The following is a 22,550-nucleotide window of genomic DNA, read 5'->3' on the forward strand; positions in this document are numbered from 1 at the left end:
AAGTGGGTGGGAGTGGGTGGGGCTTGTCTCTTAAAGGGACAGTCCATAACAGTTTATCCTCCCTGAGCTCCCCTTAGGACACCTGTGTTACTGTTTGTCAGTTGTACCACCCCAGTCAAACGTGGCACTGTCCCAGGAGCTGGCTGTGCTGGGCTCTAGTACTAAATTCAGGTATTCTCTGCAATAGCACTGATCTTTTTCATTTTGTTGAAAATTTCCCCTTTGATTGAAAATAGATCTTGTTCTTATATAATATATGCTGATTATGGTTTCCCCTTTCTCTCCTCCACAGCTCCTGTCCAATCCACTCCCTGTTACAAACAGGCTTCTTAGGGTTAATAATAACACAAAACTAACAAGTTGGAATTGATCAAAACAGAAGATACAGAGACCCACTTGTTTGCATGCTCAGGAATGCCATGAAACACTAAACCAGAAGCCATATAGTATAAGAAAAGGTCCTAGTGCAGACTCAGGTAGACCCTCATTTCCCTTTTTGGGTACGGATCTCATTCATATATAAAGTAATACTCCCTTATCTTTGGATGGTGTTTGTGTGCGTGTGTGTGTGTGCATGTATGTGGTGTGTTTTATATTTTTGGTTGTGAGCCTAGCCTCTAACGGCTGAGACATCTCTCCAGCCCTGTGGTGTGTTTTACTGTAACTGTTTAGCTATCAGATAGGAGTCGAGGCTTGTGCAAATGAAGCTTTTTGGAAGTGACCTGGACACCAGAATTACATTTTAACTGAAAACCTTTACATCCCAGTTTCCCTAAGACATTGTCTTTCTTGCTTTTTAGATCTCATAATTCACTCTTTTCTTTCTTTCTCTCCACATTTCAGGCCATGTTCAGTCTTTGTATGGTGGAGAGTGAAGCCGATGAAGTAAACTTACGAGGCGTGACCAGCGTGGGCTTAAAGCAGGCTCTGGAGTTTGCCTACACAGGACAGGTATGGCACAAATGTGACGTAAGCAGTCATAATCTGAACAAAGCAAAGCTATAAGTCTAACAACATAAATCTCAGTGTCAGACTTCTAGAATTCATGATGGTCTAGGTTCCTCCAAAGGGCTTACCACAGCACACACAGCTTGTGAAGTAGGCTTAGGCAAGTTCCACTCTGTGCCTGTTAGAGGTTCTTGGAAGTTTTCCCACGGTACTGGCATCTCCAAAATGCTTCCCTACAGCCTAATCTTCTAGAGGCATTTCTCAACTGAGAGCCCTTCCTCTCTGATGACTGTAGCTTGTGTCAGGTTAATATAAAATATCCAACACAACAGTATGAAGGCCTCAGGAAGATTGGGAAGTTATTGCAGAAGTAGAACACACACACACAAAAGTGGGGTGCATGATCATCAGAGACCACAACACTGCATTTCATAGCGAGTGTGTTATTTGATTCTTGAAGAATATGGGAAGGTTTATATTTCTTCTGAATTTTCTTTAATTGATTATTAGAATGTATGATATTTGGGATTGAAGAGATGGTTCAGCAGTTAGGAACTCTAGGTGCTCTTCTAGAGGACCCAGGTTCAGTTCAATTCTCAGCACCCACATGACTCCTCACAACTCTAGTCCTAGGGGATGATTCAATGCCTTCTTCTGGTCTCCATGGGCATCAGGCATACAAGTGGTACTCAGAAAGACATGAAGACAAAATACTATACATGTAAAAAAAAATTAAGAATGATGTCATTCAGTCTTTTTTTAATTCAGTAGATTTTGTGATGTATGTCTTAGAGTGATTAAGAGAAATCTGTCATTTAGAATGTAAATAAAAGAGGCAAATGCTGCATGCATTGAGTAAAAGGAACAAAGGAGGAAAGAGGATGTTGTATGAAAATTCAAGGTTAGTCTAGTCAAATTTCATATCTTAGAAAGTTAAGGCAGGCAGTTATTATACAGAATTGCCAAACATTTTTTTAGTGAAGTTAGTAAGTAATATATTTATGCTTTTTGATTTACACATATAAGGTAATATATTAGTTCTAAATCATTTCTTGTCTACATTTATCTCTTAACACCATTGTCAAATCTGCATTTTCTGTCTCTTATGTAAAGTCAATAACCCACACTTCATGGAGAGAAACTGAGGCTTGGCACTGCGTGGCAGGGTCAGAGTCCCTGAAGAGAGGCCCAGGTGAGGGTTCAGCCTCAGTTGTAGTGAACACTCCTAGATACTTGAGATGGCAGGACTGTGGAAGGGCAGTGGCAGGTAGGGAGTGGAATCTGCCTGAACCTATAAGACAAGCGGTGTGTGCTGCAGATGGTGGAGCCAGGGTGGAGGAGCTGTCCAAGCTCTTTAGAGCTCAGAAGATACTGAGCGAGTCCAAGGTCTTGGGCACTGAGCTACAAGATTGGATTTATACTACTGGAATTTGGTTTTATTTTGATCCAACTGTTACTGTACCCTGTTTTTGCTCTCTGGAAGTAAGTAAGTTATTTTTTTATTTTACAGGAATCCATAGTTGAGGCACTTTGGAGTGATGGAGATTTTAAAAAGACTGAAATTTTAAAGTATGACTTGTAAAGTTATGCTATGTTTTATATTGTGATATTAAATGAGATCTTGAGGGGAGGAAAAAGAAAGGAAAGGGTCATGGTTTACCAGTGAGGAGGGTTTGTTTCACGTGGACAAGGGATCAGTTGTAGTGGTTGATTTTTGTCAACTTGATACAAACTAAAGTCATTTGGGAAGAGTGAACCTTAATTGACAAAAGGCCTCCCTCACATGGTTCTGTGAGGGCACCTTCTTCATTAGTGATTAATGTGGAAAGGCCTAGTACACTAGAGTAAGTAGTGCCTCCTCTGATTAGCTGGTTCAGGGTGCAAAGGTGGTGTTTAAAAAGCAGGTTAAGTGAGCCATGGAGAGCAAGAAAACCAGTAAGCATTATTCCTTCTTGGTCTCTGCGTCATTTTCTACCTCCAAGCTCCTTCCTTGAGTTCCTACCCTGATTTCCCTCTGTGATGGGCTGTAAACTGTAAGATGAAATAACCTTTTCCTCTCCAAGTTGCCTTTAGTCATGGTATTTGTCACAGTAATAGAAGAAAATATACATAGCAAACACAAAGACAGTCTTTAAAAAAGAAAGGAAAGCAAGACCTTGAATCAATCCTGGACTTAGATTTATTCTTTGTCGAGACCAGAGGCCCATTCTAGAGAGTATTCACAGAGAGGTACTGAGGCTGGAGAACACACCATCAACTTGGTCGTTCACATTGGGTCCTGACAGGGCAGGAAGGAGCATCTCTCTCATAGGACACAGTAAAGCAGCCAGAGCACAGTGTTAGGCACTGTATGGAGACTCTTTGACCTAATTTGTAAAACAACTTTAAGGAATATGGTGATTTCTCTTAAAAGGCAGCAAAATCCCTTGGGCATGGTGGCATAAGCCCTTAATTCTAGGCAGAGGCAGGAGGAACTCTGAGTTCTAGGCCAATTTCGTCTACATAGCAAATTCCAGGATAGCCGGGACTAAATAGAGAGAACCTGTCCCAAATAAAACAAAACAGACAGTGAGATCAAGGAGGCGCAGCAGACTGAATAAAATCTTTTCCCTGAGTATTTTGACTTAGTTATTGATGCTTGGAACCTCCTCCTAATTCCAAGTCTGTTGTCTTTTTCTGAATGCCATCAAGACAGAGACATGTCATGTTTGCTGCATCTTGTCATCTTGTTGAAGGGGACACAGAAGTACTTGGAGATGTTTGAAAACAATTCAATTTCTTCAGCCTGCTCTCTCTCTCTCTCTCTCTCTCTCTCTCTCTCTCTCTCTCTCTCTCTGTGTGTGTGTGTGTGTGTGTGTGTGTGTGTGTGTGTGTGTGTGTCTGTAGTGGGGTAAAGGCTCCTGTGTCAGTGAGGTTGAAGTTTTCATTCTTGTTCCCTGTCATTACTCTGCTACAAACTGAAAGATGAGATAAAACCATGATTTCTCTCTCTCTCTCTCTCTCTCTCTCTCTCTCTCTCTCTCTCTGAGACAGGGTTTCTCTATGTAGTCCTAGCTGTCCTAGAACTTGCTTTGTATACCACTCTGGCCTCAAACTCACAGAGATGCACCTGCCTCCACCTCCTGGATTCTGGGATTAAAGGTGTGTACCACCACTACCCAGTGGAACTTTAGGCTCCTAAATAACAAAATGACTTTGTAGTCAGATGTGGTGTCCCATGCCTTTAATCCTAGCACTCAGAAGGCAGAGATAGATAGATATCTGTGAATTGGAGGTCAGCTGTGCCCACATTGCCAATTCCAGGACACTCGGGGTTACATAGTGAGACCCTCTCTCAAAAATGACTTCGAAGTAAATCCATTTTGCCTTGAAACTGGGATACAGATGATGGCAAAAGAATGCATTGTAGCATATTTGGGAAATGTGCAAAGATACCTTTTTACCTGTGAAATTGGTGCTGAGCAAAGAGTAATCTGGACTGGAGTAGCATAAATGAAAGCATGGCTTCTTGGTTTCTTCGTGGTACTCATCATTATGGACTCTCAGTGATGGTTATTAACCTCTTTAGAGCTGGGCCTAGGAGAAATACATACATGTCTAAGCACACACACATGTACACGCACACATGCTGACGGCTGATTATATGTTTAGCTGGTTGTAGTAAGCATAGTATAAAATGCAAGTATTTTAAGTGTCTGAAAAATCACTGCTGCCTCGGAGAGAAGTTTGGAGTACAGAGTGGGAGTGATGAATGAATAGTGCTAAGTGCCACAGTGTGTGTGTGTTCCTCCTACACACAATTCTAAAGTACAGCCTTCTTATGATCGTACCACAGATTTTATCCAGGAAGTGTTGAAGCAAAGTCAAAATTTCCCCCAATGCTAATAGCTCCTCCGAACACGGGTGCACTATTTCTATGTCTAACAGGCCTATCCTTGTCTTAGCACTTCATAGAAAGCATTCTTCCGCTGTTGGCACACTGCTCACAAACTGCTTGAACAAGGCTCAAGATGTGTTACCGCCCTTCTTGTATCCTTGCACAGCCACAAAGAGTTGCTGGGATTGAAGCACAGTGTTGTGAGAAGGCCGCTTGTTGGTTCTGGGCTGCTCAGAAACCATATTATTTAAATCACTGCTTGGCCCATTAGCTCTGGCTTCTTCTTGGCTAACTCTTACATCTTAATTTAACCCATCTTCACTAATCTGTGTCACCACAAGGCTGTGGCTTACCTGCTAAAGTTCCAGCACCTGTCTCTGGTGGGACTGCATGGCTTCTCCTTGACTTCACCCTCATTTCTCCCAACATTCAGTTTAGTTTTCCACGCCTAGCTAAGTTCTGCCCTGCTATGGGTCCAAAAGCAGTTTCATTATTCATTAATGGTAATCACAGCATGCAGAGGGGAACCCCACATCGGTGCAGTGATGGGACAGAGCTAACAAACAGCACCTCTTTGGGGAGCATTTGAAGATCTTCTGTAGAAGAAAGAAGAATGGGCCCATGAGAGCACTGGCTCTCACATACCTCGGTGTGCAAGCTCATGGTTCCGGTTTCCTGGCTTCCTCTATCTCACTTTCTCATGTTTCAGACAAGTCTGGAATAGAAGAGACATGAGAAAGATGAGGTGGAGCCAGGGATACTGCCTCTCATTCCCAATTAGAAAAAATGCTCAGCCGCTCAGAAACAGGTGGCTATTGCTTTAAGACAGGCAGGTGACAGGAAGACAAACAAAAAGCTTCAGCTAGATGGTGAGGAGCAGGTAACACTGAAACTACTTTATGAAGAAAAGAAGCCTGGAAAGTAGGGCAGCTAGCTGCTCAACACCTCAGGATAACCTTTAGGAACTGAGGAGTTTAGTGCCAGGATGTAAGCAAGTAGAACTCGGGGCAGCAGGATTCCTGTTCAGAGCCTTGGCTATGATGTCAGGATGGTCTGAGTGTGTCGCAAGGACACTGTCATGGTTACACTTTGTATAGGGTGCTTAGTTTTATTTTCATTTCCAGGGAACTCTCTGTTTCCTGCCGTATCACGTGTAGCCTGATAGAGAAGCTCTAGAAGCCCAGAGTAGGAGAGATGACCTGCCAAACAGTAGTGACGCCTGCGGTCTTCTTTAGACCACTCCGTATTTGAATATGGCTAAATTTGTCAGCTAGAAACCAGTTGTATCAGCATCTAAAGAAGAAAAATAATGTTGGTATTGACGTTCTCTTCTCTCCTGTAGCTAAGATTCTAGCCCTTGGCTTTTTTAATTCAGGCAAGAATGTGTTTTTAAGGACACACATCCTAATTACCTTTCTCTGTATACTTTAGTGTTATATGCATGAAAAATATTTAGTAACGCTTACCATTTGAAAGCTTTTCAGAAATAAAAAAGGTAATATTCTTGCAAATTAAAAATGTTCTTATAAAAGGCAATTATGTAAAACTGTTCACACAGATAAGAGTTGACTATCAAAAGAAATTCTTCCTTATTTTCCATCTTCTTATGTATTGAAGGATTTTTTTCTGATTTTCATTTGGTTCTTTTAAGTCCACATCAGAGAGAGAGAGAGAGAGAGAGAGAGAGAGAGAGAGAGAGAGAGAGAATAAGCCATACTCAAATATATGCAGGTTTATATTAATGACAGTTCTTGTCATGTAGTAGAGCTTGATACCACCATAGATGGCAGACTGAACAGGAAGCCTGAACTTTGTTTTGATTGAAGCTATATTTATTCTCCACAACAGAATACTTTCCTCTAGAGACCTGAGCATCAAACCCGGCAGCAGAGTGGCAGCAATCTTAATTGGAACTGCTTTTCCATGGGTGATTGCTTCAGGGGTAAATGTTTCACTTGGTATGGAAAAAGTCTCCATGAGATATACTTATGAGCCTTACCCTGGTGGCAGCCTATAAAATAATTCTAGAAGAAAATTTGCTGAAGTGCATCTGTTGGGAATGGCATTAAGATTATTCAATAGTAGTTTGGCATTTTAATTTCAAGACATTGCATTCATTTAGTAATGCCTGCAGAAGCCTGCAGGGTGGAAGGCCCTGGAGTTATTTCAGCTGTGTCTCCGAATCTGCAGAGTACAGCCTAAAGTCCAACTGTCTTTTTTTTCTTGTTTGCATCATAAATGTTTATTAATTAATATTAAACATTATTATTTATAATTAATAAATGATATTAATTAATTTTTTTACTTATTTTATATCCAACCACAGTTGCCTCTCCTTCCTTTCCTTCCATTGCCTTCCCCCTAAACCCCCATCTACTTCTCCATCTCTGTTCGGAAAGGGGCAGGCCTCCCATGGGTGTCAACAAAACATGTTGTCACAGCAAGTTGAGGCAGTACCAAGCTCCTCCCTTGCGTCAAAGCTGGGTGAGACAACCTAGCATGGGTTCCCAAAAGCCAGTTGAAGTACCAGGGACAGGTTCTGATTCCACTGCTCGGAGTCCAACGAATAGACCATGCTGCACAACTGTCACAACCCATGCAGAGAGCCTAGACTGGTCCCATGTAGGCTCCCTGGCTGTTGGTCCAGAGCCTGTGAGCTCCCACGAGCTCAGGTTCTCTGTCTCTGAAGGTTCTTCATCATGACCTTGAACCTCCTGGTTCATACAATCCTCCTCCCTCACTTCAACAGGACTCCCAGAGCTAAGTCCAGTTCTCGGCTGTGGATCTCTGCATCTGCTTCCATCAGTTACTGAATTAAGGTTCTCTGATGACAATTAGGGTAGCCATCAATCTAATTACAAGAGATGGCCAGTTCAGGTACCCTCTGCACTATTGGTAAGAGTCTTAGCTGGGGTCATCCTTAAGAATTCCTGGGAGTTTCCCAGGCAGCAGGTTTTTCTCTACCCCCCCAAATGGTCCTCCCTATCATGACATTTATTTCATTGTTCTTCCCCTCTGTCCCATCTCCAACCAGCCTAACCTGATTCCTCATGTTCCAACCCTCCATCCCTCCCCCAGTTTATCCAGGAGGTCACTTCTATTTCCTATCCCCAGGGAACCTCTTTGGGCCCTCCTTGCTACCTAGCCTCTCTGGGGCTGTGGATTAAATCCTGTTATCATTTACTTTACACCCAATATCCACTTATAAGTGAGTACATACCATGTTTGTCTTTCTGGATCTGGATTATCTCACTCAGAATGATTTTTTTCTAGTTTCATCCATTTGCCTGCAAATTTCCTGATGTCATTATTTTTACAGCTAAATAATACTCAATTGTGTAAATGTACCACATTTTCTTTATCCATTCTTTGGTTGAGGGGCATCTAGGTTTTTTCCAGTTTCTTTCTATTGTGAATAATGCTGCTATGAACGTAATTGAACAAGGGTCCTTGTGGTATGATTGACCATCCTTTGAACATTTGCCCAATATTGGTACAGCTGGATTTTGAGGTAGATTGATTCCCAATTTTCTGAGAAATGCCAAATTGATTTCTAAAGTGACTGCACAAGTTTGCACTCCTGCCTGCAATGGAGAAGTGTTCCCCTTAGTCCACATCCTCTCCAATATAAGCTGTCATCAGTGTATTTGATCTTAGCCACTCTGACAGTTGTGAGATGGAATCTCAGTCATTTTGATTTGCATGAAATCCACCTTCTAAAGGAAAGTATTTTTAATGTGCAGAAAACGGTTATTTTCTCCTCACTTTAGTTCTCTCCAGTTGGTAAAACTGTGACTGTTTCTCTACATAATTAGAAAATTAGACTGTTTCTCTCCATTAGGATTTTCCTACACATAAACTTGAGGCAGGAGTCTGAGCTCTATCATCCATTCCTTTTTCTTGACTCTTAAAAATCAGTGCTGTTTGCTTCTGGGGAGATTTTATTATTTGTAAGAAGAAATGGAGTAGTAAGCTTTCTGAGCTTAAGTGAATCCTTTTACATTCAATTGTACTTCATAAACTATGCCCATCCCTTACAAAAGCCTCTGCTATGGTTTTAGATGCTGTATGTCAATAGGATTTTGTTGTTTCCAAAGATGTCTTATGAAGCAGTCAACCTTGGGAGATTTGCTGTTCAAAAACAATGAGAATATATTAAAGACCTGATATTGTTTCATGCACACACGAGTGTGTGTGTGTGTGTGTGTGTGTGTGTGTTTTCTCAATGCCTACTTGCTCCTCATTGAAAGGAGGTGGTGTAGAGAAAATGGAGCTGCACAAAGGAGCTCTTTCTGTGATTGGGTCAGCAGCAGCAGATGTTTCTAGTTGATGCCCATTGCCTGGCTTACTAAATACCTGTGTGTGCCCTGGTCAGAATGTCCTCACGCTGTACTTTATACTTCAACAACTGTAAAGCCATTACTTCAGCAGTTAACATCTGGAATGTCTTCAGATGAGGAAGTGCAACTGTGCCTACCCTTTGAGATCAGTTTCTAGCTCAGCAGCAGAACTGATTTTTTTTTTTTTTTTTTTTTTGGTTTTTCGAGACAGGGTTTCTCTGTGGTTTTGGAGCCTGTCCTGGAACTAGCTCTTGTAGACCAGGCTGGTCTCGAACTCACAGAGATCTGCCTGCCTCTGCCTCCCAAGTGCTGGGATTAAAGGTGTGCGCCACCACTGCCCAGCCTGAACTGATTTTTTTTTAAAAAAAATTATTCTATAATGTTTCAGTTTTTAATCTTTTCAAATTTATTTTTATTTTTCTGTTTTTAAATAATTTTTTTATTTTTTGAGAATTTTACACAATGTATTTTTATTATGTTTCCTCCCTTTCCAAAGTCTCCCCAGACCCCCCAACTTCTTCTCTATTCATCCAACTTAATGTTCTCACTCAAAAGAAAGAAAGAGGAAGGAAGGAAGGAAGGAAGGAAGGAAGAAAGGAGAAAGGGAGGAAGGAAGGAAAGGAAAGAAAAGCCCATGAAGTTCAATCCATGTTGGCCGACTCCTCGAGATCATGGAAACTGCCCTGGAGTATAATTGACATATCCAGTGTAACTTCGCTAAAGAGACCTCATTATCCTCCAAGTAGCTATCAATTTAGAATATCTTCTTTTGTAGTGGTTGATAGTGGTGTAGCTTCTTGTTCATTTCTCCACTCCATAACAGAATTGTTTCTGGATTGATATTATATAGTTATTGTGTATGCTGTCACAGTATTTGTGGGTTCATATGTTATTTTCTGCTTCTGCCCTATTGTTTCTGGAAATGCTGATTTTTGAAGTCGTCCACTACTGGCCCTTACAGTCTTTCCGGCACCTCTTTTGCATCAATTCCTGAGAGTTGATGGCAAAGGTTGTGATTTTTAGGGCTGAGCATTTCTGTATGTTATCTGATAGTTGTAGCTTTCTGTATTAATACTATATACTGCAAGATAAAGTTTCTCTAATGAAGACTGAGCAATGCATTGATTTATGAGTATAAAAACATGTCACCAGAAGTCATTTCATTGCTCTGTTCATTTAGCAGAATAATAGTAGTAGATTTTCCCTGGGCCGATGGCCTATCTAGCCTTAGGTTCCTGAACTCATTAGTAGGGTCAGGTGTGCATTCCATCTCATGGAACAGACTTTACGTCACTTCAGAATCTGTCTGCTTACTTCCATACCATCTGTGTCATTAATTATACCAGTGGGCATATCTTACAGGCAGCTAGTTATTGTAGTTTAAAGGGTCTGTAGCTGATGAGATTTATAATTACTTTTCTGTTCTAGTAGCAGGTATAGCACCTTCCAGCATATGAATGCTAGCCACTAGGGGGTGAGATTTCCTGTTGTAGGAGGCTGCTTGTTCATTTCCCAGCTGCCCAGACTCCTGAAATTATCACACAGAAATCTGTATTAATTGCAATACTGTTTGGCCCATAGCTTAAGCGTATTTTTAGCTAGCTCGAGTATCCTAAACTAACCCATCTGCATTAATCTGTTTATCACCATGAGGTCATGGCCTACCGGCAAAGTTCCAGCAGGCTCCAGCAGAGTCTGTCTCCTGTGTCAGCTATGTGACTTCTCCATGACTCCGCCTACTCTCTTCTATGTATTTTTCCCAGCCTGGCTAGATTCTGTTAAGCCATTGGCCAAAAGCAACTTCTTTATTCATTAACCAATAAAAGCAATATATATACATAAGGACTTCCCACACCAGTTTTCAGTTGAGTACTATCTCAATTTCTCCATGTTCTATGATATACGTGTGTGTGTGTGTGTGTGTGTGTGTGTGTGTGTGTGTGGTGTCTTCAGCAATATTGTCTTATCATTAAGTTGTGGAGTATCACCAGTTATACTGACAATAGCCTGTAACGTTTGAGGGAATCAATGGAACTCCATTGGCCAATATCTCAAAAAGATACAGCCTATCCTAGTATTGGGTGTTTTATTTTATAGCGTATGAAGTCTAGTTGAGTACTAGCTCCCTCTATTATATGGTAACTCCCTCCCAACTCCTTTTAAATATATGTGTGTGTGTTTATGTAGTTTAGGAATCTTCTATAGTAGCAGGTTTCCTTATGCATAAAAACATACATGTTGATCAAAGGAATAGAATTGAAGACCTAGACATTCACTCATCTACAAACACTATTTTTTTTTCCACAGTGAAGCAAACTACAAAACATGGCATCTTCAACAAGTGGTGCTGATCAAACTGGATAGGTGCAAGTAAGAGAATGAAAATTTGTTCGTATTTCTCACACCACGTAAAATTACTCCAAATGAATAAGGACCTCAACATAGGACCCAATACCCTTAATCTGATAAAGGAAAAAGTAGAAAATATGCTTCAACTCATTGGCACAGAAAAGGATTTTTTGAGCCAGGACCATGGTAGCTCAGGTATTAAGACTTATCAATCAATCAATAAATAATAAATTATAAATGGGACCTTATAAAGCTAAATTTGATTTAGATGTTTATAATAATAATAACTAACACACAGAAGGCGAGGTTGTGATAAAGTTTGCCATTCATGTGATGGGGTTGACTCTCAAGAAGGCTCAAAGGTGACCTGAGAGAGCAAGCAGTATGGCTGTCGTTGGCTTTTGTGGAGATAGAATGTAGTCTGAGGTGGGAGCGCTCTGTGTAGACCAGGGCATTGTTTAGAAGGATGTCGGGGATTACTTAGACGTTTGTCCTGTTTTGAGGAATCAAGGCAGAGGAGTGTGCGGGGCTCCAAATCTTCCACCTGTTGGACATCAGAAATCCTTTCAACAATGATCATGTTTTATGCACAAATACTAAGAAATGGTTAAACTGAGTCATTCAATGAAAACAGAATGGGACTGAATATGTCCCCAGCCTCTGTAGTCCTTTTCCACCTCAGTTCTGTATTCAGGGACCCATTGTGGACCATGGCGCTTGAGCTCCCTATTACTGGTACTCAGAGGCTCCTGGTATCTTACACCATATCTGACGACCAGCATGGGTGCTGCCCACAGTGTTTCTAACCTGTCATCGTTATATGATCTTGGTTTTTTGCCTTTCTTCTCTTCGCTCCACTTGTAACTCTCGGTAGTTCCAGAACCCACTGCCGGCACAGGGAACAGTAGGACAAGAAGCAACCATTGTTTTTCCTTGATGACGTCATCTAGCCTAGAAACAGTCTGGCATCCAGCAACTGGTGAAGGCAGACCAGTGCACCTGCTTACGCAGGGTGGGTTTGCACTTGTGCACACGTATCGCTCTTTAATGTTTCAGCAGGAAACCCCATTGTCACATGTGCTTTAAGTGCACAGCTGCCCTTCAGTGAGGAGACAGCGCCCCTGTTTCAAGGATTTCGAAACAGAAACCATTATACCATTATACCTGTTTCATTTTGATCATTTAAATTTCTGAGTGGTGGCTGTACCCAGCGTCATAGCTGAAATTGTCTGAGTGGAAAGTTAGCCATTTATTTCATGGCAGGTCTTGGTAACGCATTCATTTTTATAATAAATGTCAGCTTACTAAAATAAACTATCTTTCCCTTGTCTGGGATTAAAAAAAAAAAAAGCAAAAAACAAAAAAGGAAAGTGCCGTCCAGCCTTTTGCTGTATAGCTCTTTTAAAATGTTCATTGAGGAGAAAAATATAAGCAGGAACGTTTCCAAGGGCCGTAGGGTCTTTTTATATTATGTTAATTTGTACTAATTTCTAGTGTTAAGACAGTAAAAGATGAACGGAAGCCCCACAATGTCTTTTTCTTGGAGTTTTGCTAAGATCTGCTCTCTACTTTACAGCACTACAGTGCCAGAGATATGCTATGTGTGTTACCAGTAAAACATTCATGGACCAGTCAATTTTTAAAAGCCATTATCTGGACTTTTAATTCTGTCTCATCTATCACATTTTAATATGAAAAAGCCTTTTCTATCTTGAAATGAAATTCTTACATAATGTACCTGACCTACGTAAATTACTCTAATCGCCTGTATGTGAAAGATCAATACAAGGAAAGAATTTTAGTTTAGAAACCAAGTCAGTCCATATATAGTGGGGTGTAATTCTTCCCGGAGATGGGGAAACTTGTCTGCATGTACAGGTGACTTGAGCATGCCTGGGAGAGTAGGCTGATACATGAATGTTTTGCTGTCAGCACGCATGCCCTGGAGTACATCCTTGGCACTGGACTGTCTCCTAAATAGTGTGTAACTCTCAGTGAAACTCCAAGATGAAGACATGCCCGGGCTTCCGCTCATCTTTTCCTCTCCTAACACTGGAAAAGTGAATGAATTACCACATAGAAAAACAAGAAAAACATGGTTACATGTTAGAGTTAAGTTTTGGACTTTCATCTTTATAAATAAAAATCTTTGCATTACTGCAGGGTGCTTCAGTACATAGCTATAGGGGAATTCTTGATGCCTGCTCTTTGCTTTGGCTGACATCTGGCCTCATTTCTGGATGACTAGAGATGTCCATGTGAGTTTCCCAGTTGTCCCCTAGAGAGGGACAGACTCCTCTAAGCAATGCTGCTCATATTTCAGACTCTGTACTGAGATGAAGCCAGACAATCAGGAAGCAATGCTTGGGTTTTAAATAGTTTCTTGTGTTTTACTTTTTGCTTCTGATGATTTTTTTTAAGGTATCACCAAGAAAGACATTCAGTGACCTTATTAGTTGCAGGAAATTTTCCTTTAGGTCTTTGGGTCTGGAGGAAATAGAATCATTTTTAGTGTTTTCACCTTTTGATGTTACATGGTTGTATTTGTGTGTGTGTGTGTGTGTGTGTGTGTGTGTGTACAAACTCAGGTGCTCAGGATCTGAACTCAGGCCCTCAGGCTGCTGCAGAAAGTACTTTACCCACTGAGCCATATCCTGAGTTCTCTTGTTTAGTTCTGACACCCACTTGTATTAATAGGAGCACGGTGACTGTGTGTGTATGTGTAATGTATTGCTTATTATATTATTTATAATTTTTAATTACTCACATTCTTTTCTGGTTATTGCTTTCAGTTTCCTGTTTTCTCTGCCTTATTTATGTTCCCGATATTTATTTATTTATCTATCTGTTTATTTATTTATTTTTGGATTTTCAAGACAGGGTTTCTCTGTAGCTTTTGGTTCCTGTCCTGGAACTAGCTCTTGTAGACCAGGCTGGCCTCGAACTCACAGAGATCCGTCTGCCTCTGCCTCCCGAGTGCTGGGATTAAAGGCGTGCGCCACCACTGCCCAGCTTGTTCCTGATATTTAAATGGTTACCTAAGTTGGATATGATTGTGCCTGCCTACAACACCAGCACTCAGGAGGATGAGGCAGGAGAATCAAATTTCAAGGTCACTTGTGGTTACACAGAGCATTCGAGGCTAACCTAAGCTACATAGTGACTTCCTGCCTTAAAACATAAGTAAACAAATAGAAACAAACAAAACATGTATGGCTATAGTTTACTGCCCTATCTTTCCTGGAAGTAGACAGATATGCTAACTGTAAATGCTGGCCGTATGAATAACGATGCTTTGCTGTAATTCTGTTGGTTTTTTATTTAGGATATTTTCAAGTGAACTGTGATTCTGTGACCAGAAGGAAGAGCTGCCTCCTCAGAGAATTTTAACCAAGGAAGGCTGTTGTTAGATAACAAGTTTGACAATTTTTTTTTCCCTAAAAATGGAGTCCTTGAGCCCTCTGCTGGAAGCATTTAGTATTTGTGTAGGGTAGTACGTGCTACAATTTATGACCACTCAGCTGCAAACACCATAGCCAGCCTGTCTCTCCATGGAAGCCTTTTCTCCCTCATCTCTCAGAATATACTCCTTGGCTCATCTTCTGAGGTACCCCAGACCCCCCAACTCATTCTTGTGTGGGTGTCTTTACTTTCTCCTCCTCCACCTGCATCTTGGAATCCCTCATGCATCAGAACTCACCTGCATAGGCTGACTAGCTCCCTTACTGATGTCAGCAGACCATGGTTACTTGCTGACATATTGTGCTACTGACTTCCAGCCCCTGCTGTACTCTAGAGCAGGAATCATCAAACATTTTCTGTAAGAGGGTAGATAATAAACAATGTAGGCATTGCAGGCCCTATTATTGCTGCTTAAGTCTCCTTTTGTAACTGGAAAACTGCCACATATAGACCAGTCTAACTATATTCCAGTAAAATTCAGATTACACTGAAATTTAATTTCATATAATTGTCGTGGGTCACAACCTATTACCCACCATTGGGGGGGGTTGATTATTTTTAAATGTTAGAATTATTCTTAGAAACTAATATCTCCAAAAGTAAAACACACGGGTCTAAATTTATCAAAATATGTGAAGCTCTGCATGAGGAAAAATACAAAACTGTAACCAAAGAGTCAAGACGATTCGGAGAAAGGAAGACTCGCTGTTTTCAAGAAAACAGTTCTTTACAGTTTGAATATGGGCTCAGTGCAGTCCAAACCAGTTTTCCGAAGGTTGTTTTACGGAAGCTAAACAAACTGATTATGGTGTTCAGATGAAGTAACAAAAGACCTGAAATAGCCAAAGCACTGTTGAAGAACAAGGTTGGACAACTGACAATTCCTGGCCTCAGTGTGGTACTGGCAAAAGAGCCCATCAGGAGATCAGTGGGGTGGAATGGAGACCCCAGAAACAGACCCTATCAATAAAACCGATTGATCTTCAATAAGGGAAGAAAAAAATCAATAGAGTAAAGAGACTTTCTTTCTACTAATGATGCAGGTTCAACTGGAAATCCATCTACAAAAGTCAAATCAAGTCTGTACACAGATCTTATACTGTTCACAAAGATAAAATACAAGCCAGGACTTACTTATAATATAGGAGAAACTTTTCTGTAAGTGATTTTATGTATAACAAAGTCATTTCAAGATTTTGTGTATGCATTCATATGTGTGTGTCTGCATGTGTTCATGCATATGTATGTACCTGTGTGCATGTAGAGAAGCCAGAGAAAATGATGGGTGGATCCTCATTACTCTTCACCTATTCCCTGGAGGCAGAGTCTCTCCTTGAATTTAGGGTCAGCGTTTTATCAGCTAAGCTGGAAGTCAGCAAGCTGCAGAGAGCCTGCTGTCTACCTTTTTGAGCCGAGATGCCCAGATTGTTACACTGGTGCTGGACTCTGAACTCTGGTACACACGGTTATGCAGGAAGCACTCTTAACCACTGAACCATCTCTCCAACCCAGACAATTTTTACAGACACAAAAATGTGGTCTTGGATAACCTGTATTTCACTGGAATTACAAACATGTATGCTGCAGAATCCAGTATCAAGGGAATAAAAAGTCAAGTCACAGTTTGGAGAAAGTATTTGCAAACGAATAAAAGAATACCATACAAAATATATGAAGAACTCAAAAATTCAATAATAAGAAAGCGAGTACCCTGGTTTTATAAAAGTGGACACAGTTGTTCAAGATGAGTAACCATGGAAGATAGATTTCAAATAAGCATATGGGAGATGTTCATGTATTTCGTTAGGCAAATGCAAATTAAAGCAGGAACTAACCATTGTCCATCTGTTAACACTTAACCAGCATTCAGAACCTGGGAGCACTAAAAGCTGGGGAGGACACAGAGTGAGAGAAATGCATTCATGGTTGGTGAGATGTCGAGATGATACTGTCCCTGAAGGAGACAAGTTGGCAGTTTCTTAAAGAACTGACACGCTCTTACCATATATTCTCACCTTGGTGTTCACCCTTAAAATGGAAAGTGTATGTCTAAATAGAAACCTGAAAACAAGCATCTAGAAGTTATACTCACAATTGCAAAACACGGGAGCGATGAAAATGCATTTCTATAGTAAATAGATGAAGTATGGATGAGTCGGTGCTGAAAGAAATGAGCTATCCAACTCTGGAAAGACTTGCAGGGAACGCAGGTGCGTATTGCCAGATGAAGGGAGCCATTGTCAAAAGGCCATGGATTGTGAGATTCTAAGAACAGCACAACTATGCAGAGAGTAAGAAAAGCAGCGGCTTCCAGGGTTAGGACAGGAAGCCAGCAGTGAGTTAGCCTAGTACAGAGGACACTTAGGACCGCCAAACTATTCTGTGTGGCCGTATAATACATGGCATCCTTCATTTGTCAAAACTCACAGAATATGAACCTCTCAGTTTGAACACCAAGGACAGCCATGGGCTTTGGGAGAAAATGGTATGTCACCGTAGGCTTATCAGTTAGAGCAAGTGTGTCATCCGTACAGACAACAGGTAGACAAAACTACATGCCTCCAGATGACCAGTTACATCCTCAGATGACATCTCCCTAACCATATGCCTTGGTGTAGGATGTGGGATAAGCATTCTTTAGCATTTTTTGTTTTTCATTTTTAATTAATAGGCTATTTTAAAGCAGATTTTACCTGCAGCAAAATTCAATAAACCTAGAGTTCTCCTATGCCTCCTATCCCCACACATGTGTAACGTTTCCATAGCAACATCGTCCACAGAATGAACTGATGAGTCTACCTTTACACATCATTTACTCCCACAGTCCACGGCTTTCCTCAGTGCTTATTCTATGAGAGATGTTGATATAGAAATGTTACACACGTGTGAGGACCAGAGGTGTGTGGGAACTGTAGCCTTGTTCAGTTTTGCTACATTCCTCAGAATTGAACTCTTGACCTTCCTCCAAACCAGCATGCTCTATCTAAGCTTTACTCTTGTCAGTAGAGGCAGTGGTGGCCTGACACCTTAACTCTAAGCACCATGGTGACAAGGAGGTGTGTTTGTATAGCTATCGTCATTGCCCCAGAATCCAGAAGGGTGCCTAGAATGCTGGCGCTAGAAAGGGCTTGCTGGGGGATGGGTGGAGCGCCATGCTTTTAGTGTCTTCGTTTTCCCGCGGTGGTTATAGCTACTTGAAGGGCAAGAAGTGGGACAGAAGACACAAATGAAAGGGTCACATTATGCATGGAAGACAGTAGCAATAGGCAAACACAATAAGCAAAATTAAATTTGATTTTCATAAAATTCAGAATAGAGTTTTCCACTAAAAACTATGCTAATCATTTTTTTCTAAGGATGTTATCTGGGCATCCTGTTTTATTCCCTATACAAACCATATGGAAATAAGTAGCAGCCAATCATATATTTCTTCATGAGATGATGATACAGAAAATATGCTAGTGACTTTTCCTGGCAGACTCCCAAGCTGTGTTTGTATTTCCATCCTTTACAGAGCACAGAATTGTGTATTAATGATTCCCTTTCACATCGGAGCTTCTTTCTCTGACATCTTGAATGAAACAAGATGTCTTAGTCCTGAGCTCCCTCCGCATAGTCCTGTGTGCTTGCTGCCTTTGTTTGGTCAAACCGTGACTCAGTAATGTGCGTTCAGTTCCATCTTCTCTCCTCCGCTAATGACATTGTTAAAGCACCCCTACACTTGAAAATTCCTGTCAAAGGGGCCAAGGAGAAGATTCAGCAGTCAAGAACACTGGCTGCTTGCCAGGTTTGGTTTCCAGCACTCTCATGGTGGCTTACAACCGGCTGTAACTCCAGTTCCAGGGGATCTGGTGCCCTCTTCTCTCCTCTGCAGCACTGTGTGCCTATGCTGAACAGACACGTATGCAGGCAAATTACCCATACACATTTTTTTAAAAGGAAAAGAGAGAAATCCTTTTTTAAAAAATGCCATTGACCCTATTCATTGTTTCAGAGATCCTCCATCTTCAACGTGTCAGCAATTGAAGATCAGGGTTTTCTCTTTGGGTCTGCCTCCATGTTATGGAGCTGGCTCTGTTAGGGAGACTCTGTCCCGGTACTATGGAGATGGCTCTGCTATGGAGAACCTCAGGCCCGTGATAGAGCTGTGAGGGATGGAATCCACCATCTTCACCACACTCGAAATAACACTGCTTATAAGTAGGTCTTAATAATTAATTTAGCTTTTCTTTTAACCTATAATGACCTTCATGTTTCATTAGACTTTAATTTGCTACAACTGCTTCTCTCCCTTGCAGTTAGAAACTATCAAAAATGGATTCTGCTTTCTCAAATAATTAGCCACATTTGTAAAGGTGATGTGTGATAATTTATCTTTACATTCTGTTCAATAATACATCTTATTAATTTAAACATAATGAAGAAAATCATGTTGGAAATGACTAGCTGGCAATACTACTAATCTCAAGGCCTGGAAATGCCAGAATCATTCTAGTGTCAAAGGGGCTATAAGAAAATAGAGTTTTCTCTATGCTATGAAAAGACCGAGTCTTTTCATGTCCCTTTGTGGGGTTTTTCAATTAAATCAGGCACTCCTGGCCATTGTTCCTGCAGAATCCTGTGCCCACTGGGTCCCCACACCTTCACAGTCCCTCTGGGCTCTTTTCACTTTACTCAAGCACTGGGTTCCAGTATTTACCCTGTTTTCCCTTCCGTTTCTCCCAACACAGTATGGCGCATGTACACTTTCCATTATGCTTGGAAAATAAATTCCTAAGCGTTCTTATCCTCATTTGAACTGTATTTTCTTCTTAAAAACAGTGTATCTGATAGAGGTTAACAAGGAACAGAAAAATCATTTTGCTTTAAACAGGGGCGCCACCTTGTGGATAAACAATCTTTAGTGAAATGACACTAAAGTTTAAAGTAAATCTTGTTTTATGTCCCATTTATATGACTCCTTTTGTACAGAAGTGCTTTATGCAAAAGGCTTCATATGTCTTGAATATCTGACTGGTAAATTTAATTATGCTCTTTTTGTTCAGTTTACCCTGATGGTTTATAAGCTCGGATTTTTGATCATTTGTCATTATTCTAGACCAGATGAAATATGGATTTCAAATGTGTAAAGAGGAAGGGTTTGGATTATTCTGGCAAATGATATTGAACCGCATCTAGCTTTAATTGCATTAGTCCTTGTGCATAGAAGGTGATTGTTTTCATGGACAGACTTGCACACCTTAGTTGTCTGGGCTTAATGCTATCATGCCCCCTACTCTGCTCTGTCCACAAAACCTGAAGAAAATAAACCAACAACATCCTAAATGAGCAATGAGAGCATACCTCAAGGAACTAAAGATACATCTTTTTGAAGATACAACTCACTTATTCACAGACAGAAAGAAAAGCCTACTGAAACTATTCATAGGCATTAAAGACATTTGTTACCAGAAGCCAATCTGGGAAGCAAGGACGAAATGGGAAGAAAAGGGAGATAAATGTCTAGTGCACAAGAGAATGAGCTGAAGGACAGACAGAAGCAATGTAGAGTTTGCATGTTGGCCCTGCTTCTACTTGTGAGGCCCAGCCTCACTTTCCCAGTGCCTCCTAGGTAGTGAATACCATGCCTTATGCAGAATTTTGCCACAACCTCTATACCCTTCCTCTTTCACAACGTTTTAGGCTCATGTCCTGTCTAAAGATGCCACAAGGCCAGGCACATGAGCCTTCTCTCAGTCTGGGAGGCATCCCTCAGAGATGGTGCAAATGAGCCCTGAACCCAACTCCACTTACGTCACTGACCAGATGAGATAGCTGAACAAAGCATCCCAGGATCCCTCCTGCCAGGAAGGCATTTGGAACGCTTCATGGCTGAATCCTTATGTCAGAATGTTTTGTGAATCAGTCACCTTCTGCTGAACTACGTGTGGGACTTTGTCCTGGAGACCTGACTGGTGTGTGTGTGTGTGGGGGGGGGGGTGATGAAAGAATGAAGAGCAGACACACAGAACACCCTCAGAAAAGCTGCGATCGGACACACAGACACACCCTCAGAAAAAAAGCTGCGATCAGATGGACCAGACCTGCTATGCTGCAGAAGCCAGAAACTTCAGCATTTTTTATCATGCACAGCACACAAATAGGGGCTAGCTAGTCTCGGTGAGAAGTCTCCATAGATGAGCAGCCCAGCTGTAGTCATCAGCTACAAAGGAGGAAGCTACAGTTGCTCGGTTTTGCACAGATTGCCAAAATTTCCACTCAGACAAGCTCTACCATCCCTCTGAACCTCACTGTGGGGAAGGGCTCTGCTACTTCCACGGGACTGAAGCACAGATGGCCTTGGTATGGCTATGTCATATAAACAAGTCACATCCTTTCAGGACTTTAGCAATTCAGTTTTAAACACGTAGGGTTTCCTCGGTTTTCCACAGCCATTGGTTAAGTCTTATCTATTCAGCAAAAATGAGAGAGAGAGAGAGAGAGAGAGAGAGAGAGAGAGAGAGAGAGAGAGAAGGCTGTATTGGCATTTGGGATGAGGGATCAGAGCATCTCTGTTCAAGTGACCTTCTTTACCTTACCACAACTTCAGGGGAGACCCTTGAACTTGACGTGAATTATAGGATTGCTGTTGACCCAGATGGCACTGTCTAGCTCCTCGCTCCTCACATGCAAGTGTGGCTTCCCTGTATTCTACCTGGAGGCCAGGTGTGAGTGGATCATGGGGGAGAGAATGTCCCATAGACTTGTCCCCAAGAAAAAGGCACCTGGTCCAACCTGTACACACCCTTGATGGCTTCAAAAACGTTTTTACAAATCCAGAGGAGCCTCAGCTCTGTCCCAGCCTGAATAGGTGAGCGCTTTGACTTAGGATTCCAGGGCACACACTTGGTCTTCTGTGTCTTGAATTTTCTTTGTCTCTTTTTCTTCTGCACATCTGTATGTCTTCATCTGAGCTGAATTCCTCTAGACTGATGAATGCTGCTGATGTGTCCAGTCAGAGAGATTAGCTCCAGCTCTAACAGAATGCTCTCAGTTCTGAGGGAGGGGACTTCTCTCCCTTGCTGTAGCTTGAACTCAAGCCCCATCCAGTTTATTAGAATGCCAGAGTCAAGAGGGATGGCTGTACTTTTAGGAAGGATCTGAAGTTGGTTTTGGTCAATGTATGGTCACAGCACAGGGGAAACAAATGAGAAAGTTGTCTGCTATAAACATGAGTGTTTCAGGGCCCTTAGTTTGAAAGAGTTCTATTGGCCAATTTTTCCATCACTATATACTGTAAAGCACAAAGAGTAAAGCCCCAGCTTACTCCCGCCCAAGCACAGATTCTTTGGAGAAATGCAGAAGAGCAACCAGTCTCCAGATGGCAGCGGGGCATCAACTGCAAAGACTCTGGCCAGTGGCGCTCACACATGCTGATGGTTTCTAAAAACGGTACACAGTTGTCCTGGCAGTTTCTCTCTGCAAACTTTTCAAAGGACTTGGGGATTTTCCTATGCTAAAGTTTCTTTTAGAGAATCTTCAAATAAGAGGAGGAAACAAGCCTGTAGAATAAAAAAATAAAAGAAAAGCAAAAC

The 22,550-nt window shown here is 41.4% G+C and overlaps 1 protein-coding gene across 3 annotated transcripts in view; it reads left to right on the plus strand.

Moving 5' to 3' along the window:
• The window catches only part of Klhl32 (kelch like family member 32), a 203,116-nt gene that overhangs the window by 80,810 nt on the left and 99,756 nt on the right, over positions 1–22,550 (plus strand). For 2 of the 3 annotated variants that reach the window (XM_041667802.1, XM_041667803.1), the window contains exon 4: positions 844–951. In XM_041667802.1, coding sequence (XP_041523736.1) covers positions 844–951 — 108 coding nt within the window. Of the gene's footprint in view, positions 1–843; positions 952–22,550 lie in introns of those variants that run through there. The other variant, XM_041667804.1, reaches the window with a different exon arrangement.

This window comes from Microtus oregoni, unplaced genomic scaffold (assembly GCF_018167655.1).
Source record: "Microtus oregoni isolate MIOR12 unplaced genomic scaffold, Mior012 000017F_ref0000208, whole genome shotgun sequence".
Lineage (NCBI taxonomy): Eukaryota > Metazoa > Chordata > Mammalia > Rodentia > Cricetidae > Microtus > Microtus oregoni.